The sequence below is a fragment of the Desmodus rotundus genome, chromosome 2, assembly GCF_022682495.2.
Source record: "Desmodus rotundus isolate HL8 chromosome 2, HLdesRot8A.1, whole genome shotgun sequence".
In the NCBI taxonomy this organism is placed as follows: domain Eukaryota; kingdom Metazoa; phylum Chordata; class Mammalia; order Chiroptera; family Phyllostomidae; genus Desmodus; species Desmodus rotundus.
Window position 1 is genome coordinate 108,359,200 of NC_071388.1, and position 22,873 is coordinate 108,382,072.

Here is a 22,873-nt window from a genome sequence, read left to right on the forward strand (position 1 = left end):
CCCACCCCACCCCTTTAATGAGCCTCTTAGAACAGCAATTTTCAACCTTTTATATCTCATGGCACACATAAACTAATTACTAAAATTATATGGCACATCAAAAAATATATTTTTTCCAATCTGACAAAAATAGGTATAATTTTGATTCATTCACACAGGACAGTTATTGTTGTGTTGGCTATTGCCATTTTTTTATTTGACAATCTAAGGGAAAAGAGGTCAGTGCCTTTGACTAAATAGTCAAGTACTGCATGTTTTAAAAATTCTTGCAGCGCACCAGTGTGCCATGGCACACAGACTGAAAATTGCTAAGAACATAGCAGATCACTATCTGGGGCTACAGATGTAGAAAATGAACCTGAAACCAGTTAGCAAAGAAGCAATGAAAACTACTAGGGTAGTATCAAAAAACTCAGAAGTCTCACACTTCCTGATTTCCCAAACTAGTACAAAGTTAGCAATCGAAACAATATGTACTAACCTAAGTATTGTACAAACATGTAAACCAATGGAACAGAATACAGAGCACAGAAATAAATGCCCATATACACAGTCAATTGATTTTCAACAACGTCAAAACCATTAAATGGAAAAAGGACAGACTTTAAAAATGATGAAGGGAAAACTGATTATCTATATGTAAAAGAATGAAGTTGGACTCTAACTCTATACCGTAGTCAAAAATTAATCAAAATGGCTCAAAGACTTAATTTAAGAGCTAATACTACAGAATTCCTTGAAAAAACATAGGAAAGCTTCATGACATTGGATTGAGTGATGATTACTTAGATATAACACCAAAAGCACAGGCAACAAAAGAATAAATTGGACTTCATCAAAATTAAAAACCTCTGTGTATAAATGGACACTATCAACAGTGTGAAAAGGAAATCCATGGGATGGGAGAAAATATTCAGAAAGTATGTATCTGGTAAGTGACTAATATCCAGAGTATATAATGAATTCCTACAACTAAACAACAACAACAACAACAACCAGTCCAATTCAAAAATGGGTAAAGGTCTTATATAGACATATCTCCAAAGGAGATATCAAGATGGCCAATAGGCATATGAAAAGATGCTCCATATCATTTGTCATCAGGAAAAAGAAAATCAAAACCACAAGATACTAAATGTTCAAAAGCATGCTAGTGAATCAAACTCATTCAGAAGTGTCTCACCCACTAGGATAGCCATTATTAAAAAAATAAAATAACAAGTGTTGGCAAGAATGTGGAGAAACTGGAATCCTGGTGCATTAATGGTGCAGCTCCTTTGGGAAAGACTTTGTCAGTTCCTCAAAATGTTACAAAGAAGTACCATATGATCCATGAATTATACTCCCATGTACATAACAAAAAGAACTGAAAGCAGAGATTAAACCAGATACTTGTACACCAATATTTCATAGCAGCATTATTTTTCACAACAGCCAAAAGGCAAGAACCTATCCAAATGTCCATCAGCTGAGGAATGGGTAAACAAAATGTGTTATATGCATACAATAGACTATTACTCTGCCATGAAAAGAAATGAAATTCTTATACACACTACAGCATGGATGAACCTGAAAACCATTATGCTATAATAAGCCTGATGAAAAAAGAGAATGTATGATTCCACTTTTAGCTAGTATCTAGGATGGGCAAATTCAGAGACAGAAAGTAGAATGGTGATTGCCAGGGACTGGAGGGAAGATGAAGGGAATAAGGAATTATTTGATGGGTACAGAGTTTCACTTTTACAAGATAAAAGTAGTTCTGGAGATAGAGGTGGTGATGACTGTGCAACAATATAAATGTATTAAATACCACTGAACTGAACACTTAAAATGGATATAAAGATAAGTTTTACTTTACGTATATTTTACCTCAATAAAAAAAAGTTAAAAAACTAACTGGTCAAAAAAAGGATCATAGTGAATCAGTTGCATTTTTATATACCAATAATCAACTATTAGGAAGGGAAACTAAGAAAACAATCGCATTTACAACTGCATCAAAAAACATGGAATACTAAGAAATAAATTTAACCAAGGGGGTAAAAGACCTGTAATCAGAAAATTATAAGGCAATGAAAAGAAATTGAAAATACAAATACATAGAAACACATATTGTGCTGATGGATAGGAAGAATTAACATTGTTAAAATGACTATACTACCAGAAGCAATCTATACAGTCAATGCAATTCTTAACAAAATAACAATGATGTATTTCACAGAACTAGAAAAAGTAATTCAAAAATTTACATGGAATCACAAAAGACCCTGAATAACCACAGCAATCTTGAGAAAGAAGAACAAAGTTGGAAGAATCACATCACCTGGTATCAAACTATACTACAAGACCACAGTAATCAAAACACCCTGGTACTGGCATAAAAACAGACATATAGATCAGCAGAACAGAACAGAGAGCCCAGGAATAAACCCATGACTATAGTCAATTGATATTGGACAAAGGAGGCAAGAACAAATAATAGGGTAAAGACAGTCTACTCAATAAGTGGTGTTGGGAAAATTGGACAGATACATGCAAAAATAGTGAAACTAGACCACCTTCTTATGCCATATACAAGAATAAACTCAAAATGGATTAAAGACTTCAATGTGAGACTCAATACCATAAAAATTATAGTAGAAAACACAGGCAGTAAAACATTGTTTCTCTTTGTAATATTTTTTCTGATTTATCTCCTCAGGCAAGGGGAAAAAATAAAAAATAAAAATATGAGACTATATCAAACTAAAAAGTTTTTGCACAGCAAAGGAAACCATCAACAAAATGAAAAGACAACCCACTGAATGGGAGAACACACTCACCAATAATACATCTAATAAGGTGTTAATATCCAGAAATTATGAAGAACTCATACAGCTCAACACCAGAAAACAAACAATCCAATTAAAAAATGGGCAAAGGACCTGAATGGATACTTCTCGAAAGAGGACAAATGGTCAATAAATATATGAAATGATGCTCAATATCATTAATCATCAGATAAATTCATATTAAAACCACAATGCAATATCACCTCACACCTGTCGGAATGGCTATCATCAATAAATCAACAAACAAGTGTTGCTGAGGATGTGAAGAAAGGGAACCTTCATGCACTGTTGGTGGGAATGAAGACTGGTGTAGCCACTGTGGAAAACATGGAGGTTCCTCAAAAAATTGAAAATGGAACTGTCTTATGACCCAGCAATCCCACTTCTGGGAATATATCCTAAGACTCCTGAAACACCAATTCAAAACAGTATGTGCACCTCTATGTTCATTGCAGCATTATTTACAATAGTCAAGCTATGGAAGCAATGCAAGTGCCCCTCAATAAAAGAGTGGATAAAAAAGCTGTGGTACATATTTCCAATGGATAATTCCAATGAATTCCAATTCCAATGAATATCACTTAGCCATTAAAAAGAACAAAATCTTACCATTTGCGGACAGCAAGGATGGACCTACATACAGGGTATTAGGCTAAGTGAAATAGAGTCAGTCAGAGAAAGCAAATATCACATGATTTTACTTATATGTGGAATCTAAAGAACAATATAAATAAATAAACAAAAGCAGAGATACAGAGAAGAGACTGATGGCTGCCTGAGGGGAAGGCTATTTGGAGGACTGGGTGAAAAAGGTGAGAAGTACAAATTGGTAGTTACAACATAGTCATGGGGATGTAAAGTACAAAATAGGAAACATAGTCAATAATATTGTTGTAACTATGTATGGTGTCAGGTGTATACTGGAAACATAATGGGGAACACTTTGTAAAGTATGTAAATTGGCTAACCACTATGGTATACACCTGAAACTAATACCAAATAATATTAAATGTAAACTGCAATTTTTAAATTTTTTAAATAAAAAATAAAAAGAATTCAAAATAAAATACATGTTATATTGATCAAAGTCACCCAAACAAACTTAATTTTTAAAAAAATATATGTTCTTCCAAGAAAAAAAAAAAGGATGCTAGTGAATCAAACTGGTTTAGAAACCTAGTAAATAAAAGGAAAGAATCAAACATGTATTCTGCCTGCTCTATGTGAACAGTACCACAACACAGTACTAGATAAGGAGGGTATGTGCTTTTTTACATACATGTTCCAAGAACAAATGAAAAAGAGATAACACAATCAGAGATTCCCCACTTTATAATCCTCAAGAATGAATGGATTAAGCTTAGAGCATCAATGGCTGCTAAATTAAAGCGAAGAAACCAGATATTAGGTGCCTTCTCATGGAATAACAGAACGCTACCTGCAGACTTGCCAAACAAATGAAACATAGTTCTGATCAAGCCTCTGGATCCAGCTACCAATTTACAGGGGACAGAGGACAGAGGAATAAATTGAACCACATCGTGAACAGGTGATCAACAAAATGTAGATTGTGAAAAAATTTACAGGGCAAACAGTCCAAGTTACTCGACAAAAAAGAAAGGAAATGAGAAAGAAACTATAAATTATCAAAAAATTTTTAAATGGGCAAGACTAAACTCTATTTTGTGGAGATGCACTCTTGGACAATAAAATGATAAACACAGCAAGTGATATGAACCAAAATCAAGAAAGTGGTTCCTTTGGGAGGGCTAATGTCAGCTATGATAGGGACAGAGCACATGAAGGCCTTGCGAGGTGTCTAAATTCTAGGTCTTTAACTGGGTGAAAATTATAAGAGGAATTTTGTAACTTTGTAATAATTCATTATTATATTCCTTGTCAGGGATTTTCTATACCTGTATTACTTTATAATAAAAAATGGTTTTAAAGTTAACATTTCTTTTATAACAAATACAATTGGCATACACACCTTTGATTCTCTTGCTCTTTTTACAATAGGAGTTTTTTCAACTCAAAATCCAACAAGGTCCAAAATTGCATTAAGTTGGCACATTTTTAAAGTCTCTTTCATTTTCCTTTTAACTTATTTGAAGAGATAAAATCATTTTACTACAAAATCTCCTCCATGCTGGATTTTCCTGACTGTACCCTTGTAATACTGCCTCACATTCCTCCCCCTATCTCCTATTTCCTGTGAACTGCTTTGAGATCTATCTACAGGCTATCATCAAGTCAGGGTCAATTGGTTTAGCAAGACTGTACCTCCTAGGCTGTGTTGGATATGAAGTTTGGTAGTCTCTTTTTTGTATGCATATTATTTTTTTATTTCTTAGATGGAAGTAAGTACAAATTATATTTTTATAATCTGTGGTTTGAAGACTGAACATCAACTTTGCTTGTTCTTTATAAACAAATTATAAATCCTAGAAAATTTTGGGCGGAAAAGTTACAGTTCTGTAATACAATGCCAGGACAACTGCAATATATTCAATTAGCATGTTATACAGCCCTTAAAAAATATTGTTATGTGTAAGCACTGAACTCACCTGCTGGAAGGCTTGAATTGTAGCAGAGTAGGAATGGAGAGAGAGACTAAATTTCAACAAATTCTGCTGTAGAGGTGACAGAAACTGAAATGCAGCTTCCAATATTGCATGATAATAGGAATAATCAGTACCTATCAAGAAAGAACATTAACCAAAATAATCATTTATGGCTAGAGATATCCAAATAAGATAGTTTGTAAACTATAAAGTTATGGGTTACAAAGGCATATGATAGCAAAATTTTACCACCATACTGTCTTGAACTGTTGTCAAACGCTTAGAATTCCCTAGAGTGCACCATGCAATTGGACATTTCCTCCCCTCTTTCCTCTGTCCACTCTTCCCTCCCCATAGACTGCTAGTCACCTACTCCAGGGTGGCACCCCCAACCCCCACCCCATGCCTCAATGGATCATGTACATCTCTTCTTTCCTCTTCATAATACTTCTTGCTTACCTCTTTCACTCATCACATCATTTACTAAATCATTTCTTCACCATCTATTCCTCCCCAAATAGACTTTGAGCCCCCACAGGCAGAAACTATTACTTATTTATCTTTGTATTCCCAGAGCCTGGCACATGGTATCTACTCAAATAACCCAACACAACTGAGTAATGTGATAAGGAGGTACCAGGTATTAAAGGATAATGATGCAACTGTACTTTGAGGTAAAGCATTTAAACAAACAATTGGAACAAATTATCTAAGGGAAAAAAACACATGTGCCAGTATGAAAAAATTCCAAGGATATATTGTTAAATGAAAAGGACAAAGTACAAAACAATGCATATACTAAACTATCCTTTTTTACTGTAAGAAAGAAAGAGAAATAAGAATACATATGTATGTATCTGTTGTAAAAAAAAAACACTGAAGGCTAAATAAATTAAATGGTTATAAAAAAACAAACAGAAGAAACAAAGAAGGGAGGCAACAAGATTTTCTAAGTACAGACTTGTATATAACTTTCTAAAAGAAACCATCAACATTTTAAAAAAGCAAAACATAAAAGGTTCTATACTACATTATCATCTTCTAAGTAACAAAAAAAAAAGGTCAGAATGAAATACTGCAAAATTTTGCCAGAATGTTAATGGTAAATATCTTTGGGTAGTAGGGCTAGAGATTATATTCTAGTTCAAATAAAATGGCTAACATACTTTTATGATCACTTCCAAGAATTCATACTCATGTAATTCTAACCAAGTGCACATTATCATTTATATTGAAGACATCTCATTTATATGTCAGAGTTCAAATTCATTATAAAGCCCACTTTAATAAATTTGTTTCAGGAAATCATAAACTAAAAGGATTTTTTTTGGATAACTCAAACAATTCTAGTTGACTCTAAATTACATAACTAAAACCTAAAGATGCTTGTTCAAAACCTTTATGTACTCATATCACAAAAAATTCGGACATAACTTTTTTAATACATAGTATTAAAATCAAAGTTAAAAATCAGTTCAGTTCAATATTAACATCAGTCACAAAATTTTCACAAATTTCCTCTTCAATAAGGACTTAAGCCCGTATATCAAGGTTTTAGCTGTTCATGTATCATCATCTTTGACTATTAATATTTATACTCTATATAGCTTACACTGAATTAGAAAATGTCTACGAAAACACATCATAATCTATAAACAAAAGAGAGACTACACCGTAATTAATTTGATACCTTCACAATCAAGCTGTGGGTGCCTGGTGGGCATAATAAAAAACACCTTGATGGCACTAACTTAAAATAAAAAATTTAACAGATAACAGATCAGTTATGTAATTGATCCATAACAAAAAAAGAGTCAATCAAATCTGATGGTTATTAAGTTAATACTAAATTATTTTAAATAAATTTAACTCCCACACAATATTCACACTTTTTATTTCCTTTTTTAAAATATTTTATTTATTTATATTTTTAGAAAGAGGGGAAGAGAGAGAGAAAAAGATGGAGAAAAACACCAGTGTGAGAGAGAAATATCAATTGATTGCCTCTAGCTTGCCCTCAACCAGGGACCTGGCCCACAGCACAGGCATGTGCCTTGACTGGAATCAAACCAGCAACTTTCAGTTTGCAGGACTACACCCAACCCACTGAGCAACACCAGTCAGGGCTATTTATACATTTTTAATTAAAAAACTCAAAAAAAAAAATCAAAAATACCCTGGCTGGTGTGGCTCTGTGGATTGAGCACCAGCCTGCAAACCAAAGGATTGCCAGTTCGATTCCTAGTCAGGGCCTGGGTTGCGGGCCAGGTCCCCAGTTGGGAGTGCGCAAGTAGCAACCACACATTGATGTTTCTCTCCCTCTTTCTCCCTCTCTTCCCCTCTCTCTAAAAATAAATAAATACAAAAAAAAACAAGGAGGTAAAAGTCAAGGATAGCGATTATAGCCAAATTTATAAATTACTTCAAAATAATTCTTAGGCTATGTTGGCTCTGCTGGCTGCCATCATAACTCTAGTCATTAAAAGTGTATCCCCTTAACTGCCATGCCACACATGCTCTGAAAGACAACATTTTTTTCCAGTATTTTCCCAGACAAAGAAGCACTGGCTTCAATTTACCATGATGATCTGACGATCCAATATTCTGACTGGCTTCTACAAAATTCCAAAACTTCTCTTGACTCTCTTCTGCTAAAAACTCACTGGGAGAAAAGGGAGACATATCAGAAATAAAACAACTTAATAAAAATCTTCTAACGTAAGCTCTATTAGCAGGTTTTTAAGTTTCCAAATGTCCATAGTTTGACTTTCAATTTATAAAACATATTATACAAGCATGCATAGTATATACTTATATATATATATATATATTTAAATCCTCACCTAAGGACATGTTTATTGATTTTAAAGGGAGAGGAAGGGAGAGAGAGAAAAACATCAATGTGAGAGAGAAAAATCTATTGGTTGCCTCCCATACACACTTTGACCAGGGATCAAACCAGCAATCTTTTATTGTACAGGATGATGCTCCAACCAACTGAGCCAAGCAAATCTTATTAGCTAATTAGCTATTAATAACTTAATAGTTTAATGGGTATTCCTTTAAAAATGCTACAATAATAAAAATGTTGTAACAACAGAGAAGTCTCAATATAAAGAAGGCTAATGAAATCCCATTCATAAAATACTATTACTAGCAGAAACAGAATTAGAAATTGAAAATTCTAGCACTAGTTCTGCTCACTTCTTTTCTCAAAGACTTTAAAAAGAATGAAAAATATGTTTTACCTAATGGTTTCCTAAGGAAAAAATAAATCCTAGAAAAATTTCTAGGAGATTAAAGGCAACATGGTATAATCTTTCAATATCCATTAATTCAAATTTTCAAGATCACCAAATTTTTGTTTAAAGTTAACAATGACTTAGTAAAATCAGGTCTTAGAATTTAATGCCATTTTCATTTTATTTCTTTTTTTTTAACTTAACACTACTGACCTAAAATAATGACTATGTTAAATTTCCCTTCATTTGAGAGTCATTTATCCCTAAAAGAAAATGCATGTACTAATTGAATGACTCACATAAATTGGTTCCCTTGTCCTCAGCTTATCTTGCCAAAGGAAGACTTGCCCCTTATTTGTTAACACTAAGGTGTACAAGTCTCACTCTACTTCACAGGTAGCTACAGAAATATGGAAAGAATAAGAAACATTTCCTAGTAGTGCACAGCTTCTCTAAAATTGGGTTTCTGAAAATACCCATTATAATAATGTATTAAATTATTTGGAGCCTCCTAGTGTGTGGCATTTTTCTACGCTTTCTAGTAACTTCCTATCAACCTTATAATAGTTTATATGTCTAAGAAGACAGGTGCACTAAGATAGGAACTAAGATATTTAGATTATGATATGCAAATAAAAACTAAATTTCTAAATTAACACTTCACTCACAAGATAAGCTAGCAGAGGGGGAAAGAAATACACTGATCAACTGTATGATGAGAACAAGGATTCACTGAGGCTAAGACCCTCCTATAAAGGTCAAACACAAATAAATATATACTTATCAGATAATTACAGAAAAACTCCTTGAACAATATTCTTTTTCATTCCACAGCAAAAATAAGTCTTACAACATCTGAATTTAAAAACGTCTTTAAAAAATTAATTATTAGACCTGCTGAACTAACTCAGGGAAGAACAACACAAGATACTATTCAAAGGAATGCTGCCACTTATTTACAGTATGTAAGTTTGTTTGATTTTTGTTTTAAATTGCTTTTTAGCTTCTAATACCTATTCCACTGAGTAAAGAAAAAATCTATAGTTAGGCCGATGAAATTATATGATATCTGGGATCTGCTTTAAAATATTGCAGCAGGGAGAGAGAGGGTAATAGTGGTGGTAGTGATGGTTAGTAAACTTGATCATTATAAAGACTGGGTGGCAGGTAGAAGGAAACCGATTATACCATTTATTCCACTTATAAACGTTTTGAAAATATTATTAATAAATAGATTTTAATCTTTGGCCAAGAAGAAAAAAGCTAGAAACAACCCAAATATCTACCAGACAGCATAAGTCTGCTAGTAAACTTGTTTTCTTAGATTTCCAAAGTTATTGCGAGAGATCAGAGTTGGTCTCTCTTCTATACAGAACTAGAAAGAAAAGGGAAATGAGTATTTAAGGTAGGTCTACTACATAAGAGACACTATACATAGCATATTCACCCATGTCTCAAATCCTCACAGCAACCCTGCAATTCAGAAAGGTTACTAACTTGCTTAAAGGAACAGAATTAACAAGTAGAAAATCTAGAATGTAAGCTCCTATCGCCTTGATTTATTTTTACCTATCATGCTGTACTCTTGAGCCATTATATTATCTAGCACTCAATAAATGATTATAAGTTTTCATTTTTAGTGGTATTTTATTTACATAACATTGTTAGTAAATATAGCTATTCAAAACATATCTGGAGATTTACCTCAATTAAATATATATCACTTCAGGGATAACTACCAAGCATCATTGGTATCAAGCCTGCTCTTAAAATATACATGAAAATAGTTTTAGTCCGAAGGGCTGGATGCAAGGAAAGTAAAAGGTCTATTGTGGCTGCATGTATCAATATGTGGAGAAAGAATCTGTCCCTTCACCCTCAGCCACGTGGACAGTGTTACAACCCAACATCAGAGCATGCCATGGACCTAAGAGGGGCGAATCTGGTGTTAGCTAGCTCTGGAGGTGAATATGGAGTGGTTTCAAATAAGCACAGCTCATTTGTGAGTTGCCTACATGCCCCACTACTTCAGCAAACAGTCTGCAAATAGCTAAAGAAGAGGACTAAAAACAGTGAACCAAAATGGCATATGTCCAGGATACCATGAAAAGATGAGATGTTTGTGATGGATCAGCTGATGAAGTATCCAATACTCACTTCAGACATCAAAAAAACTAAAAAAAATTGATCAATTAAAGCTGACAATTTTAGCATACTTCCTCTAAAGTCCACAGCTATATGCCATAACAATCTTCTAAAACAATGCACAAAAACCAAGGAATTAGTGTGAGAATAAAGAAATATAATTCAGTTAAGAATATTAAGCAGAGTATTATAAAACATCTGTTAGAATTAAATGTACAAAAGTACTTAGAAAGTGTTAGTAAATCTCAATAACCTATATTTACTTCAGATAAATCATCAAAAATAATTAGCAAAAACGGGGTGGGGGAAAAGGTTAGTTATTAGAGTCCTGGCTCTGACAGTCTAGAATCTCAAAAGACCTTTAGTCACTTCAGTTTAACAACTACCCTATACCTAATAATGTTCTTATATCCGAGGAGTGAACCCTACTTATCAAGTTAGTTATTGTAACATCACTATGAAATACGAGCATTTTATTGATGAGAAAAGGGAGGCACAGAGAAGTGACAGAACAAAGACTGCTAGCAGAAAGTCTTTCCGGCTCCCCAGCAAGTGAAGATCACTTTCTCTCTAGTCAGTGCCAAATGAGACTTCTTTTTCAGGAGATGCAATTATTCATATGTACAACAAACATAAAACTTTCCATTCACACTGTTTTAGGGCTGAAGGGGAAAATGATAGAAGATGAAATTCTAAGCTGAAGATAAAGTTAACTGAAGTAACGCAACACTTCAAATTTTTAGCACTAACAGATTTGGAGACTTAACAAGCACTTGTAATTCAACCTACCTAATTTACACTTTACAAAGACTCTGTGCAAGTCCTAGGAATATGTCATCTGAGATACAGTAAGTTTCCACCAATAAACATTTAAAAATTGACAAAAAGAGAGGTATTTGGTTATAAGTAATAAGCACACCTGGAATACAAAATTTCCAAAGAAATCATTGACCGTATTGTATTTTGTTAATTTTTAGACACTATCCAAGGTGCAAGATGGTGGGCAAGTGAATGGAAGTCACACTAACCTCCTCCCAGGACCAATCTGGAATTACAACTAAATTGTGGAGAAATTACCCAGATCAAACAACTGAACAATACCAAGAGAGAAGCCTTATAACCTCTGACAGTCAGAAGAATCAGGTAAGCTCAACCTAACTGGTAAGGAGTGAGGTGGAGACTGGAGAAGGCTGGCTGGGTGCCCACAGGCAGCAGGGTCAGCGGGATACTTAAACAGCCGGCTGGGTCTACCTGAGAGGAGTGGGGTCTAAACCCGAAGCTGGGATCCCCAGCCTAGAGCACCAGAGCCCAAAAAGTACACAGATAACAATCATCAGCGAAAACAGGCACGGTTGCTCTCTGCCAGAGACAGATGGCTGGAGACAGACACACAGAGCTGTTAAAAGGGCCAACACACAAATTTTCATTTCAAACCACTTACACTGGGCTCCAGTAAAGGCAGGGGCAGAGCGGGATAGAGACCCCTGAGGAGACACTGGGGATGTAAGCTTTGGGGAGAGAACTGAAAGAGTAGACCCCAGAATCCCACTGCTGAGTCATCACACATACTGCACCAGCCGCCCTGCTCAGGCACACCACTCTTCTCCAGGCAGCAGCAGCCTGAGGGGAAACAATAGCCCAAACACCAGGAGGAATTCTGCCCCACCCTATGGTGCTTAAGCCTCACTGCTGAGTGCAGAGTGACTAGGTTAACAACTGAAGGAGACAGCCACAGACAGTAGATCCCCTGGAAGTCTCCAACAGGCTGCCTAAGGTCAGATGGGGTCAACATCTGACATCACCAGAGGGGACCCAGAAAGAAAAAATAGTGGTATATACCAGAGGCTCCCAAGACGAAATCCACAGTGGTCTTCTCCAGGATTTGCAATATTTTCTTTCCTGCACAGCTTTTTCACATTCATTTCTGGTCCATAAAGTTTGTGCAAAATTAAGTCACTATATCTTATACTATAGTTTATTTCAATTCACATAGTTTCCCCTCTCTTCTCTTACCCCATTTTACCATCTTCTTTCTTCTCATTATTTTCATTTTAAACTTTGTCTTCCCTCTTGCTACAACTTGTTTCCATTCGGCAGTCTATTTCTCCCCTGTCCAACCTCACAAAATCAATTTTCTTGTCAATGGTCATCTCACATCCTTATCCCCCTGCTCTTAAAATACCTGTGTTCTCTTTCCAACTATAGGAGTCTTTTCTATTTAGTTGGGGATAGGGTCATCGTTACTGCCTTTTTTCAATTCTATCTCTAGATCTTCACTAATTTTGTATTTCAAATCTCAAATTTTACCACTCCCTCTCCTACTCTTTTTTGCGTCTGAAATTTTTAATTTTGCTCTATCTTAGCCTCTTTTGTTCCCTTTCTTCTTTTTCTCTTTCAACCTGCCGTTTTATTTTTTTAATTGTATTTTATTGATTGTGCTATTACATTTTTCCAAATTTTTTCCCCTTTATCCCCCCCCACTACACCCTTCAACCCTACAGCATTCCCTGCCCCTTTGTTCACGTCCATGGGTTGTACATATAAGTTATTTGAGTTCTTTGTTTCCTATACCATTTTGACCTCTCCACATCTATTTAATGCCTACCAATTATGCTTCTTCTTCCCTGTACCTTTTCCCACCTATTCCTCCCCTCTACCTCCCCACTGAAAACCCTCCATATGATGTCCATTTTTCTGATTCTGTTCCTGTTCCAGTTGATTGCTTAGTTTTTGTTTTCGTTGTTTTTCGTTTTTTTAGTATATCTGTTGATAGTTGTGAGTTTGTTGTCATTATGTTGTTCATATTTTTGATCTTCCTTTTCTTAGATAAGTCCCTTTAATGTTTAATATAATAAGGGTTCGGTGATCATGAACTCCTTTAACTTGACCTTATCTGAGAAGCACTTTATCTACCCTTCCATTCTAAATGATAGCTTTGTTGGATAGAGTATCTTTGGATGTAGGTCCTTCCCTTCATGACTTCAAACACTTCTTTCCAGCCCCTTCTTGCCTGCAACATTTCTTTTGAGAAATCAGCTGATAGCCTTAGGGCATTATTTTGTGGGTAACTCTTCCCTTTCCTCTTGCTGCTTTTAAGGTTGTCTCTCTGTCTTTAATCTTGGGTAACTTAATGATGATGTGCCTTGGTATGTTCCTCTTTAGGTCCAACTTCTTTGGGACTCTTTGGACTTCCTGGACTCCCTGAAAGTCTATTTCCTTCACCAGATTGGGGAAGTTTTCCTTCGTTATTTGTTCAAATAAGTTTCAATTTCTTGCTGTTGTTCTTCTCCTTCTGGCACCCCTATAATTAGAATATTGGAATGTTTCAGGTTGTCCCAGAGATTCCTCAGCCTCTCTTCATGTTTTTGGATTCTTGTTTCTTCATTCTGTTCTGCTTGGATGTTTATTTCTTCCTTTGGTTCCAAATCATTGCTTTGAGTCCTGGTTTCCTTCCTGTCACTGTTGGTTCCCCGAATATTTTGCTTTATTTCATTCTGGGTATCTTTCATTTGTTCTTTCATTTTTTCGACCAAGCTCAATCAGTTCTGTGAGCATTTTGATTACCAGGGTTTTAAATTCCCCATCATATAGGTTGGCTATATACTCCTCACTTAACTCTCTCTCTAAGATTTTGCTCTGTTATTTCATTTTGGCCCTATTTCTTTGCCTGGGACCCCTGATAAGTTGTAAGAGGTGGGGTGTTTGGTATTCACCCAGGCAGGGCAAACCTCCTTGCTGCCCTTTGGCGCTACCTGTGGGGGATGGGCCAGAGAAAGAACAATGCAGCTCGCCTGCTCTCTAGCACACTTTTCAACAAACTCTCGTGTGAGAATAGGAGTTTCTCCCACCTCAGCAACCGCCATAGTCCACAGTCACCACTGAATCTTGGTTTCCCCTTCAGTCAGCCCCTCCCTCGCAGCCTGCTGCCTGACCTTAGGCAGCCCTGCCCACCCGGTCCACCACCTCACTGTAGTTTTTCTGAGTCAGCCTATGCCACTTTACCGGTCTGGTTGTTCTGTATGGCTGTTTCTTTACTTCCATGGTTGCTGGAGTTCCCTGCAGTTTGATTTTCTGGCACTTCTGGTTGTTTATTGATTTTAGATTGGTTGTTTTTCACCTTTTGGTTGTGCAAGGAAGCAAAGGGTTTCTACCTATACCTCCATCTTGGTCGGAACCTCCTTATGTTTCTTTATTATCCTTTTTTCCTTTTTTATTTTTCTTTCCGCCTAAATCATAATTTTTCTCTGTCTTAGCCTGCTTTTCGTTCCTCATTCTTAGTATTCATCACCGTCTATCATTTCAAAATTACTTGCCATTTCTCTAGACATCTCTTAACCTTTCTGTCTTTCTTCCCTCGTATTCCTATCCTACCTATATTACTTTTAGCTCATTTGTTGTTGATAGTGCTGTAGTGGACCTTTCTCTCCAATTTGGCCCCTATACTTTTATTATTTATTTCCTTTTTCCTTCATTTTTTCAATCCCTTACTTTATTTTAATTTCTTTTTAAACCTAATAAGACTAGCAACTGAATTCTCAACTACACGCTTTGTTCTCATACTCCATTCCACCTTCTTCATTCCATTTTTCATTCATGATGTAAATTTTACTTTCTCACTTCGAACTGCTCTGACTCCCAACTCTTCTTAGTCCTCCTCCGTCTACCTCTCAAAATCATTTTTCCTTCAGTAGCTCATCATATCTTTCCTCTCCATTCTTGTACTTGTCTTAATCTCTTTATAACCTTATTAATACTGGTTCATTTGCTGTTGATAGTGAAATTGCAGGGGGAAGTTATTTTTGTGGGTATGGGTTTGTTTCCCGGGCTTTGTGGGATTTCTTCTTCCAGCACCTGCACAACAGCATAAAAGACTTGAAGGGCATGGGGACCCTCAATCAACCAGGTAGAGGGAACAACCCACCAAAGAAAGACCCAACAACAATCAAAACCCAACTGAATCCAGAGAACCAACATAAATAGCATAAAGGGCATTCCAAGAGCATCAATCTCGGGAGATAAAGGAAACTGCACCACTGAATCTCACAGGTCTCCTACCATAGAAGTTCACACGACAAAGTCAGAGAGTTCAAACAGATCAATTTAAGAAGCAAAAACAAACAAGAAGAGTCTGAAAAATAATGGTAAGACAAAAAAACAACCCTCAATCTAATGGAAAGGATGAATCATCACAAAGAGTGCACAATGAAATAGAGGCAAGTCAACTATCAGACGCTGTGTTCAAAACAATAAAAAGGAAGCTCAATGCACACACTGAGAACTACCAAAAACTTACTGGTCTGGTTGTTCTGTATGACTGTTTCTTTAATTCCATGATTGTCAGAGTCCCAAAAACTACACGGAAGCTACAAGGTACTTACTGAAAACTATGTCAGCATGAAAAAAGGACATAGAAAGTATCAACAACAGTGAATAGGAAATGACGAATACATTTTATGAATTGAAGAACATTGCAGAAGTAATCAAAATCACACTAGATGAAGCAGAGGATAGAATCAGGGAGCTGGAGGACAAGGTAACAAACAACTCCCAGAAAGAAAAAGAAAAGGAAAAAAGACTAAACACGAACAAAGAGGGAACTGCAGTTAGGGGAACTGCAGGACAACATGAAACCATAAAAATATCCATATAACAGGAATACCAGAAGGAGAAGAAGAAGAGCAAGAAACAGAAAATCTGTTTCAAAAAGTAATGAAGCAAAACTTCCCTAATTTGATTAGAGAAAAAGTCAAACAACTCCAGGAACACAGAAGCTCCCAATCAAGAGGACCCAAAGAGGCCACTCCAAGATACATCATAAATAAAATGGCAAAATTCAAAGACAAGCAGCTAATCTTTAAGGCAGCAAGGGAGAAACAGGAAGTAATATACAAGGAAGCCCTGATGAGTCTGGGAGCTCACTTCTTAACAGGAACAACAAGCTAGGAGGGAATGGCAAAAAATATTCCAAAGAATGAAAAGCAAAGTCTGCAACCAAGACTACTCTACTACACAAGAATCTCAATTAAAATGGGAGGCAAAATAAGGAGTTTTGCAGACAAAATAAGTCTGAAAGAATTCATGTCCACCAAACCAGCATTGCAAGATATGCTTGCAATAAGGGACTGCTCTAAGAAAATAAAGAGAGAGAGGAACACAGGTACAAAGGGGGGAAGTGGCAATGAATGAGTACCTATCAATAATAACCTTAAATATACATGGACTAAATGCTCTAATCAAAAGACAAAGAATAGCTGAATGGTTAAGAAAACATGCACCACACATATGCTGCCTAAAAGAGACCCCTCTCCAATAAAATACCTACACAGACTGAGAGTAAAAGGTTGGAAAAAGGAGAACCAAGATGGCGGCGTAGGTAGACACACTGCGCCTCCTCGCACAACCAGAACTGACAGAGAATCGAACAGCAAGGGGGACCAACACCAAGAAAATAGAAAATAACCATTCATCCAGACTGGTAGGAGGGGCGGAGACGGGCACCGGGGTGGAGAGGACTCGCGTGGCTGTGGCAGGACTGAGACTGGCGGAGTGTGGGACAAATGGCGCAGGCAGTCCGAGCACTAGCAGACCCTGCGGCCCCACATCTGCGCAGATAAACCGAGAGGGCCGGACTCAGAGTGGCGGAGAGTGGGGCAGGCAGAGCGGCGGGTAGCACCCCGCGCGGCACCAAATTCGCCCACAGATAAACCTGACGAACGGCGGGCAACAAAGCAGACTGTGCAACCCAGGGCTCCAGCTCCGGGAAATAAAGCCTCAAACCTCTGATTGAAAGCGCCCCTGAGGGTTGGGGCGGCAGCAGGAGAGACTCCCAGCCTCACAGAAGAGGTTGTTGGAGAGACCCACAAGGGCCTAGAGTGTGCACAGGCCCACTTACTCGGGAACCAGCACCAGAGTGGCCCAGTTTGATTGTGGGTATCGGAGTGAAAGATTGAAATCCGGAGGAGAGTGAGGCGGGCGCCATTGCTCCCACTCGGCCCCTCCCCCACGTATAGCGTCACAGCGCAGCGACCAGCGTTACCCCGCCCTGGTGAACACCTAAGGCTCCGCCCCTTAAAGTAACAGACGTGCCAAGACAAAAAAAAAAAAAAAATGGCCCAAATGACAGAACACTTCAAAGCTCCAGAAAAAATACAACTAAGCGACGAAGAGATAGCCAACCTATCGAATGCACAGTTCAAAGCACTGGTTATCAATATGCTCACAGACTTGGTTGAATCTATTCGAAAAACAGATGAAAAAATGAAGCCTATGCTAAGAGAAACGAAGGAAAATGTACAGGGAACCAATAGTGATGAGAAGGAAACTGGGACTCAAATCAATGGTGTGGACCAGAAGGAAGAAACAAACATCCAACCAGAAAAGAATGAAGAAACAAGAACTTGGAAAAATGAGGAGACGCTTAGGAACCTCCCGGACGCCTTGAAACGTTCCCACATCCAAATTATAGGGGTGCCAGAAGGAGAAGAGGAAGAACAAAAAATTGAAAACTTATTTGAACAAATAATGAAGGAGAACTTCCCTAATCTGGCAAAGGAAATAGACTTCCGGGAAGTCCAGGAAGCTCAGAGAGTCCCAAAGAAGCTGGACCCAAGGAGGAACACACCAAGGCACATCATAATTACATTACCCAAGATTAAATGCAAGGACCTACATCCAAGATTACTGTATCCAGCAAAGCTATCACTTAGAATGGAAGGGAAGATAAAGTGCTTCTCAGATAAGGTCAAGTTAAAGAAGCTCATCATCACCAAGCCCTTATTATATGAAATGTTAAAGGGAGTTACCTAAGAAAAAGAAGATCAAAAATTGGAACAGTAAAAATGACAGGAAACTCACAGTTATTAATGGCCACACATAAAACAAAAATGAGAGCAAACTAGGCAAACAACTAGAACATGAGGGTTGTCATTAAGGGAGTGGGAGGGGGAGAGAGGGGGAAAGGTACAGAGAATAAGTAGCATAGATGATAGGTGGAAAATACACAGGGGGAGGGTAAAAATAGTGTAGGAAATGTAGAAGCCAAAGAACTTATAAGTATGACCTATGGACATGAACTATAGGGGGGGAATGTGGGAGGGACGGGGGTGGGCAGGATGGAGTGGAGTGGGGGGGGAAATGGGACAACTGTAATAGCATAATCAATAAATATATTTAAAAAAAAAAAAAAAAAAAAAAGGTTGGAAAAAAATATTCCAAGCGGAGCTTATGGGCCAACATGGAGGCATAGGTGGACATACTGAGCCTCCTCACACAACCAAAAGGACAACAACAACTTAAAAACAAAAACAACCAGAACTGACAGAAAATCGAACTGTGTGGAAGTCCGACTACCAAGGAGATAAAGAAGAAACATTCATCCAGAATGGGAGGAGGGGAAGAGACAGGCAGCCGAGGCGGAGAGGACTCGCACCAACATGGCGGCTGGCAGACCCAGCAAGGTGGCGGATTGTGGAACTGGGCAGGCAGTGCAGCAGCTAGCGGACCCCACAGCCCCACATTTGTGCATAGATTGACCCGGAGGAACAGCAGGGGAGACAAACAGACCATGCAACCCAGGGCTCCAGCGTGGGGAAATAAAGCCTCAAACCTCTGATTGAAAACACCCATGGGGGTTGAGGCGGCAGCAGGAGAAACTCCCAGCCTCACAAGAGAGTTCGTTGGAGAGACCCACAGGAGCCTAGAGCGTGCACAAACCCACCCACTCAGGAATCAGCACCAGAAGGATACAGTTTGATTGTGGGTAGCAGAGGGAGTAACTCAAATTTGGCAGAGAGTGGAGCAGGCGCCATTGATCCCCCATGGCCTCCCCCCAGGTACAGCGTCACAGTGCAGCAACCAGCGTTGCCCGGCCCTGGTGAACACTTAAGGCTCCGCCCCATTATGTAACAGCAGTGCCAAGACCAAAAAAAAAAAAAAAAAAAAAAAATGGCCAAAATGAAAGAACAAGTCAAAGCGCTAGAAAAAATGTAACTAAGCAACGAAGAGATAGCCAACCTAACAGATGCACAGTTCAAAACACTGGTAATCAGGAAGCTCACAGAATTAGGTGAATTTGGTCGTAAATTACATGAAAAAATGAAGGCTATGCAAAGAGAAACAAAGGAAAATGTACAGGGAACCAATAGTGATGGGAAGGAAACTGGGACTCAAATCAACGGTGTGGACCAGAAGGAAGAAAGAAACATCCAACCAGAAGAGAATGAAGACACAAGAATTCAAAAAAATGAGGAGAGGCTTAGGAACCTCCAGGACATCTTTAAATATTCCAACATCCAAACCTTAATGGTGCCAGAAGGAGAAGAGGAAGAGCAAGAAATTGAAAACTTATTTGAACAAGTAATGAAGGAGAAGTTCCCTAATCAGGCAAAGGAAATAGACTTCCAGGAAGTCCAGGAAGCTCAGAGTCCCAAAGAAGCTGGACCCAAGGAGGAACACACAAAGGCACATCATAATTACATTTCCCAAGATTAAAGATAAGGAGAGAATCTTAGAAGCAGCAAGAAATAAGGACACAGTTACCTACAAAGGAGTTCCCATGAGACTGTCAGCTGATTTCTCAAAAGAGACCTTACAGGAAGAAGGGGCTGGAAAGAAGTATTCCAAGTCATGAAAAGCAAGGACCTACATCCAAGATTACTGTATCCAGCAAAGCTATCATTTAGAATGGAAGGGAAGATAAAGTGCTTCTCAGATAAGGTCAAGTTCAAGAGGTTCATCATCACCAAGCCCTTATTATATGAAATGTTAAAGGGAGTTACCTAAGACAAAGAAGATCAAAAATAGGAACAGTAAAAATGACAGCAAACTCACAGTTATTAACAACCACACCTAAAATGAAAACAAAAGCAAACTAAGCCAACAACTAGAACAGGAACAGAACCACAGAAATGGAGATCACATGGAGGGTTATCAATAGGGGAGTGGGAGGGGGAGGGGGGGAGGTACAGAGAATAAGCAGCATAAATGGTAGGTAGAAAATAGACAGGGGGAGGGTAAGAAGAGTGTAGGAAATGTAGAAGCCAAAGAACTTATCTGTATGACCCATGGACAAGAACTATAGAGGGGGAATGTGGGAGGGAGGGGGTGGGCAGGATGGAGTGAAGTGAAGGGGGGGAAATGGGACAACTGTAATAGCATAATCAATAAATATATAAAAAATTAAAAAAAATAAAAAATATTCCAAGCAACTGGAGAGCAAAAAAACACAGTGTAGCAATACTTATACCAGACAAAACAGACTTCAAAACAAAGGCAATAAAAAGAGACACAGGAGAACACTTCATAACACTCAAAGGAAGAATCCATAAAGACATGAACATTATAAACATATATGCACCCACAATGGAGCACCGGTATATATAAGGAAAATCTTGGTGGACTTCAAGAAGATATAAATAGCAACACATTTATACTAAGGGATTTTAACACCTCACTTTCGAAAATGGATAGCTCTTCCAAACAAAATATCAACAAGGACACTGTGCCATTGAATAATACCCTAGATCAAATGGACTGAATTTATATATATAGAACATTTCATCCCAAAAAAGAAATATATACATTCTTTTCAAATGTACATGGAACAATTTCAAATACAGGTCACACAATATGACATAAAACTAGCATCAACAAATTCAAGAAAACTGAAATCATATCAAGCATTTTCTCTAACCACAAGGGATTGAAACTAGAAACAAACCTCAAGGAAAAAACTCAAAAACTCTCAAAACTCATGGAGATTGAATAGCATGCTATTAAACAATAAATGTGTCAAGAATGAGAACAAGGAAGAAATCAAAAAGTTTCTGGACACAAATGAAAATGAACTCACAACACTTACAGGACCCAAAACTTATGGGACACAGCAAAGGCAGTCCTGAGAGGGAAATTCATAGCAATATAGGCCTACCTAAAAGAGTTAGAAACAGTTCAAATAAACAACCTAACCTTCCAACTATAAGAACTGGAGGAACAACAACAAACAAAGCCCAGAGCTAGTAGAAAGAAAGAAATAACCAAGTGCAGGGCAGAAATAAATATCATAGAGTCTAAAAGAACAATTCAAAGAATCAATAAATCCAGGAGCTGTTTCTTTGAAAAGATAAAGAAAACCGACAAGCCTTTAAGCAGACTCATTAGGAATAAAAGGGAAAGGACTCAAATATATAAAATCAGAAATGAAAGATGAGAGATTAAAACTGATACCAGAGAAATACAAAGGATGGTGAAACATTACTATGAACTATATGCCAAGAAACGTGAAAACCTGGGTGAAATGGACAAATTTCTAGAAAAATATTATCTTCCAAACTGAATGAAGTAGAAACAGAAAGCCTGAAAAGACTGGTAACAGCTGACGAAATTGAAGCCATAGTAAAAATTCTCCCAGCACAGAAAAGCCCTGACTGGACAGTTTCACAGGAGAATTTTATAAAACATTTAAAAAAAGACTTAACCCCTATCCTTCTCAGACTATTCCAGAAAATACAAGAAGTGGGAATACTCCCAAACTGTTTTTATGAAGCCAGCATCATCCTAATCCCAAAACCAGATAAAGATAGAACAGAGAAAGAAAACTGTAAACCAGTATCACTGATGAACATATACACTAAAATCTTCAACAAAATATTGGCAAACCACATCCAGCAATACTTCAAAAAGAGCATACACCATGATCAAGTGGAATTCATCCCAGGGATGGAAGGATGGTACAACATTCACAAATCAATAAACATAATATATCACATAAACAAAAGGAAAGACAAAAATCACATGATAATCATAGCAATCGATGCAAAAAAAAAAAAGCATTTGATAAGGTACAGGACCATTTATGATAAAAAACACTCGGTAAAGTGGGAGAAGAGGGAACATTCCTCAACATCATAAAGGCCATATACGAGAAACCTACAGGGAACATCATACTCAATGAGGAAAAACTAAAAACTTTCCCACAAAGATCAGGAACAAGACAAGGTTGTCCACTTTCACAACTTCTATTTAATATAGTATTGGAAGTCCTAGCCACAACAATCAGACAAGAGAAAGAAATAAAAGGCATCCAAATTGG

General features: G+C 37.4%; 1 protein-coding gene across 3 annotated transcripts in view; it reads right to left on the reverse strand.

Annotated features, from left to right (window-relative positions):
• UGGT1 (UDP-glucose glycoprotein glucosyltransferase 1) overlaps window positions 1-22,873 on the reverse strand; it is a 213,073-nt gene that overhangs the window by 180,538 nt on the left and 9,662 nt on the right. For all 3 annotated transcript variants that reach the window (XM_053918537.1, XM_053918538.1, XM_024569684.3), the window contains exons 3-4: window positions 7,978-8,060; window positions 5,402-5,532 (exon numbers count right to left, since the gene is read on the reverse strand). In XM_053918537.1, coding sequence (XP_053774512.1) covers window positions 5,402-5,532; window positions 7,978-8,060 — 214 coding nt within the window. The remainder of the gene's footprint in view (window positions 1-5,401; window positions 5,533-7,977; window positions 8,061-22,873) is intronic.